At 60.7% G+C, this 5867-nt stretch overlaps 1 protein-coding gene across 1 annotated transcript; it reads right to left on the reverse strand.

The window, feature by feature from the left end:
* Window positions 1-279: 279 nt before the first annotated feature.
* On the reverse strand, window positions 280-2211 carry CCDC177 (coiled-coil domain containing 177; the record flags this gene model as incomplete). The annotated part of the gene is made up of 1 exon (XM_082316594.1): window positions 280-2211. The coding sequence occupies one exon, from the start codon at window positions 2209-2211 to the stop codon at window positions 280-282; it is 1932 nt and encodes a 643-aa protein (XP_082172720.1).
* Window positions 2212-5867: the final 3656 nt, after the last annotated feature.

Here is a 5867-nt window from a genome sequence, read left to right on the forward strand (position 1 = left end):
CGTGTGCTCGTGGGGTGGAGGACACAAAAACTCACTTCCCCTCTGTAAAGATGACTGAGGTCAGTCCTTAAAACACACCCAGAACAAAAACATATTTTAAAAAGGATGTGAAATAGCTGCCACGTTTTTGTGCGGTACCCTGCTCCCCCAAAATAATAAATTAGGGTGGTTGTTGGTTGTTGTTGCTTTTCAAATGTTAAATGTTAACGCGGAGGAGCTTTCTGATGCATTATGATGGACAACCGGTGATGTAGCCCCACTCATCCATGACAAGATCTGTCACTTCTTATTCAGGTGGGCATGCAGTTCTGCTTCCAAGGCCATCTTGTCAAAGGTGCGCGTGTTCGTCTCCTCCCGTACCCTTTCCCGGACGTGGAAGGACGCCCGAGCGACAGACCTGGCATTTTCTAAGACAGTCTTCTTCTCCTTGAAGATCTGCTCGCTCCTCTCCAGCTTCCTCTCGATAGAGAGGAGGATCTCCCTGCGCCGTAAGTCCTCGTACTGTTCCACCTTTTGCTTGTTCATCTTCTGCACTTTCTCTTTCTCCAGACGGCTCAAGACCACCTTGCGGGCTTTTTCTTGGACGACCTCTTCAGCCACCTGGGCAGCATGCTGGAGCCTTCTCTCTGTCTCGCGAGCCAGGGCCTCCAAGTGCTCCTTCTGCTCTCTTTCCTTCTTCTCTGCTGCCAGTTTGGCTCTCTGGATCTGCATGTCCTCTCGCCTGGCCTTCTCCCTCAGCTCCTGGTTCCTCTTCTCCACTAGCTGCTCATAGTTCTCCTGAGCCTTGGTCAAGCTCATCTCCAGGGAGGCCTTCAGCATTTCCTTCTCTTCTGCCTCTTGCTTGGCCAGTTCCTTGAGCAAGGCCTCGTGCTTCAGCTTCTCTGCTTGGTTGAGCAGTTTCTTCTCCTTCTGCAGCTGCACCTCCTTCTTCAGCCTCTTCTGCGCGGCCGTGGACAGCTTCTCCTGCAGGAGCTGCTCCTCTCGCTCCCGGTGCTCCTTCTTGCCCTCCTCCTTCGCCTTCAGGTTCTGCTCTTGATGAAGCTTCTTCTGCTTGTCCTCCTGGACGGCCCTCTCCAGCCTCTCCCTCCGCAGCCGCTCCTGCTTCTCCGCTTGCTCCCGCCACCTCTCCTCGCACACCAGGCGCTGCCTCCGCTTCAGCAGGGCGGCCTCCTCCTGCTCCTGGCTCAGCCTCCCCCGCCGCTTCTCCACCTGGCTCTCCCACATCCGCTGGCCCTGCAGGAGGGCCCTCTGCTTCTCCTTCTCCTCCTGCTCCTTCCGCTGCTCCGCCAGGCGCCGCTGGCTGTCCCACTGCAGGTGGGCCGCCTGCCGCTGCTCCCGCAGGAGGCTGGCCTCCTGGTGCTTGGCGATCATCAGCGCCGCGATCTTCTTGTCCCTCTCGGGCACCTCCGACAGCCCCTTCTTCTTCTTCACCTCCCTGACGATCCTCTCCACCCTCTGGGCGGTCTGCGGCGAGTGGCTGAGGTCGCCCAGGCTGAAGCTGCGCCCCAGCAGGGAGCCGCTGGCGGCGGCGGCTGCCCCCCGGCCCCGGCCGCCCCTCTTGCCCCCGCGCTCCCGCAGGCTCTCCCCGCTGTAGGAGGAGGAGGCCCCCGACTCGGAGGAGGTCTTGCCCCAGCTGCCCTCACGGCGCTTCTGCAGCGAGTCCAGGGAGTGGCTCTTGGCCTTGCCGCCCCCCGGCGCCCCGGCCTTCCCCCCGCCGCGGGGCTGGGGCGGGCCGGCGGCGGCGGCAGCGGCGGCAGCGGCGGCGGCGGCCCGGGGCGCGACGCGGGAGGCGGGCGAGGGCGGCAGGCTGCCGAGGGGGGCGAGGATCCGCCTCTTCTCCTCCCGGATAATCCTCTCCCGCTCCTCCCGGCACTGCTGCAGCTTGCGGCGGCGCTCCCGCTCGTAGGCCTCGTAGAGGCCGGCGGCCACCCGCATGGAGCGCCCGGGGGCCTCCCGCAGCAGCTCCCCCAGCGCCCGCGGCAGCAGCTCGACCGGCCGCACGGCGCAGCGGGCGCAGGCCTCCAGCGAGCGCGGGCTGGTCAGCACGTACCGGCTGCCCTCCGCCGCCGCGCAGTCGAAGTTGTACAGGTCCAGGTGCAGCAGCGGCGACTGCTCCCCGGGCCGGGCCGGCTCTCCCCCCGCCGCCGCCGCTGCCCCCCCGGGCGCCGCCGGGCAGGGCTGCGGGGGGGGCTCAGCCGGCGGCTCCACCATGGCTCAGCCTGCAAGGGAGAGAGCGGCGGCGGGTGAGCGGGACGGCGGGCGCGGGGCGCGCACGGCCCCCGCCTGTTCCCCTTCCCCGGGAAGGCGCAGGGGCAGGGCGGGCAGGCGGAGCTGGAGAGGGGCGGCGGGGGAGAGCCGCCGGGGCGGGTTTGCAGAGGGAGGGGGGCGGGCTGCGGGGGGCGCTGGGGGGGCGGCGTTGGGTGGAGGGGGTGCCTGGGGCGGGTGGTGTTGGGGCGCGGAGGTGTGTCTGCGCGGTCAGCGGGGGTGTTGGGAGCGCGTGCTCGGGCCCCGGGGGGCGATGGGGGAGTCTTCAGGGCGCGTGGGTTGTGCGTGGGGGCGTTTGGGGTGACGGGGGCGTTTGGGGTGACGGCGGGTGCGTTCAGAGCCCCTGCGGCGTGTTTGGGCGGTGGGCGCAGGCTTGTTCGGCAATGAATGGGGGCGCCGGGGGCGCACGGCGAGGGTCTGGGCCGCAGGTGGGGGGTGGCCGGGCTGTGAAGGAGGATGCTCGCGGTGCACCGGGCCCGGGAGAGCGGCGGACGGGGCCGTCTGGGCTGTGAATGAGGATGGGGATGCGCGGGGGTGTCAGGCAGGGCTGGGTGCGGGACCGGGACCGGGACCTGCCCCCCACCCCCGGGGCCGGTGCCCCCGGCGCAGGACGGAGCCCCCCCGCCCGCCCCCGCGGCACTCACCGGGCGGGCGCGGCGGGCAGCCCCGCGCTTTGTCTCGGTGCTGGCAGCCTCGGGGATCAGGCGGGCGGCGGCGGCTCCTCCATGGCAGCCCGGGCCCGGGGCGGCGGGCGCTGCGGAGCCCCGCGCTGCCCGCTGCAGGCCCCGCGCGGGGGGCGGGCGGGGGCGGGCGCGGGGGGATCCCGCCCCGCGGCCCCGCGGCGGGGCCGGGCCGGGCCGGGCCGGGGCAGCGCCGCTGCCGGGCGGGGGCCCGCCCCCTCTCCCCCCCACCGCCAGGGGCCGGGCCGGGCGCTGCTGCGGCGGGGGCGGCTCGGGCGGTGGGCAAACGGCCGGCCCGCCGGGTGTGCCCTTCCCTGCGGGCATCCTCCCTCCCTGCCTGCGCATCCCTGCATCCCGGCCGCCTCCGTGCACCTGCCCCTCCGTGCACGCATCCTTCCCTGCAGACCTTCCCCACGCTTCCAGGGTCGTGCCCCCTGTTTTGCACTGTGCCTGCACGCAAACCAGCCCATCCGTATTTACCGTTAATATACGCAAGGATAAAAGGGGTGTAAGAGGGAGGAGGGGATGCTAACCCAGTTTTACAGATGGCAGACTGAGCCACAGGGAGATGAAGGTGCCTGCCTTGGGCCGCCTAGGGAGTTCGTGCCAGAGATGGAAAGGAAAGGCACAGCTCTCAAATTTCAGTGCAAAGCAGTTTCCAGCCATGAAACCTTATTCCCTTTAGTGCTAATGCAAGCTATTGCTTGCTGCAGGGATGTGTCAGGACTGACAAGGGGGGAACTAGAGCGATGTTGTAGGTAACACAGAACGCCTTTGCAGGTACCCACTTTGAACATGCTGGTTGCAGTGACTTTGATAGATTCCCCTGTTTCTACAGGGATCCTGGGCTCAACAGCCCCAGTGTGGTTGAGGAATGCCCTGCTCTAGAAATACTTTTCAGCAAAAAGGGGACTGTTGCTGGCTGTGGAGCTGCAGAGCATCTGTGCCACACAGCGGAGCAACTCTGATCTTGTCAGGCAGAGGACAGTAGCAGCAAATCCACCATTAGCCACTGCGTTACAACTTCAGTGCTTTTCAGCAATTTCTTGTTTAACCTCTACAGGCGCAGCTTAATCTGCTTTAATAAGGAAGGACATGGCACTCACCAAAGGACTTCCAGGATGGCCCAGGACAAGGATACAGAGCAACAGAGGGACCCCAGAAAGGCCTAGGGAGTCCTTGGGAGAAAGCTGAAGAGCTGCAAGTTGGTTGTGGTTTCAAATTGTACGGGCAGAGACTTCGAATTGTGCTCATCCCTGTGCTGATGAATGCACACAGTAATGATGCATCCACAGTGAGTGGGCAAACTCCACCAATAAACCATATTGACTAATCTGATCTCATTCATTCATCGTCAGCATAGTCTGCCGGGGGCGGTTATAAAACTTGGTAATTAGTTATGTGAAAATTCCTCAGGCCAGGGAACAGCTCTCTGCTGTCTAAAGAGCCCAGCTCACTGGCCGATGGGGCTAAACATTAATACTAGCTGCAGCAACGTAGCTGTCAAGCCATGGCTGTGTTCCCTCCTTGTGGAAAATATAAAGCTGGTAAGTGTATATGCCAGGTAAGGTGTGGGCTTCTCGGGGCTCTTGGCAGGTTGCTGTTTCAGCCTGCAGTGGGGCTGTATTTGGGCCTTGATCTTTCAGGTTTCCTTGTGGATCTTTAGGAGTCCCATAAGCGGTCTCCCAAATGCAACTGGAAGGGGATTTATCGGGAGATTTTAGAAGCAGCTGGATATGACTTTAGGAGACATTAACACACACTGTCCAAACATGGAGTCATATCCCTACCTCATCGAGACTAAAGGAGATTTGGGATGGGGCAGGAGGAGGTCTCTGGAGGAGCTGAAGAGGATCACTGCTAGTGAGTCATTTTCCCACACACAATTGTAAACAGTAATTGTTGGCTAGAAATGTCTAGAAATCTACACGCTTAGGTGGAGCTGTGCTATAAGGTTACGCTCCTGGTTTAATAAACGATGTCCTTCTTTGCATTGCTGTTAATGATAGCAAGAGATGCAGGGCAGTGGAAAATTGGGACTGCTGATTGTGGGGGTGGAAATATTTGTATTGCTTCAACAAATTTTTCTGTATGCTCTTCACTGCGCATGTATTAATTACTTTCTTCCCATCAAATTTAAAACTGCCCATACCTGGGTTTTTCTCTGCTCTCCTCATGAGAGCTATTTCACAACCTGCTAGAGCTCATTGGTAAAATATTAGTTACTTTCAGCTTCTGTTTTTCCTTTCTCTGTTTTATCTTCTCTAGTAAGTAATTTGCCCTCCCGCCTGCTTGGGTCTGTGCCTTACAAATGTTTGCAAACTGTTTCCATATCCCCCCAGAGCGAAGGAAAACTTACTGTCATTGCAAATCAATCCCCTGTAGTTGCACAATGAGCTGTCGCCTTTCTTCTGACCTCCTCCCAGTGTGTCAGGCTCTCCCAGTAGCTGCTGCCTGAACTGAGCAGTGGGCTCCTGCCCAGCACTTACCTCCGTGCTGCCTGGCACAGGGTAGCTGTGTGCACAGTCCTGGTGCTCGCGCGTTGCCTCCTCTCTAACATCTCATGTCCCCTACTCTAATTTGCTAGGTCTCCTAAGGTTTGCGCAACACAGTTTGACTTTCCAGGACTGTTCCCCCCTCTGCTATGGGGAATGTTAGTTGGTGAATTATTTCCTCCTTGCTAAATAGCTTTTGTTTTCCATGTTAAATCCTGTCTCCATCTAGTCTGCAGTTTCTACTCTCTCTTTCTCAGGCTGTGTTTACACCGTTGTTGGGAGGACCCTGACATAGCTATTGTGTAGCTACTCCAGCTCTCAGCCTACTCACTGCTGTTTAGACTCCTCCTGGTTTTGCACCAGAATACTCCTGCTCCTTCCTGAGCCCTGGGGATAGGGGGAAGGTGACAGCCTTGGGGAGAGGAGA

The sequence above is a fragment of the Platalea leucorodia genome (genome assembly GCF_965183815.1).
Source record: "Platalea leucorodia genome assembly, chromosome: 7".
Classification (NCBI taxonomy): domain Eukaryota; kingdom Metazoa; phylum Chordata; class Aves; order Pelecaniformes; family Threskiornithidae; genus Platalea; species Platalea leucorodia.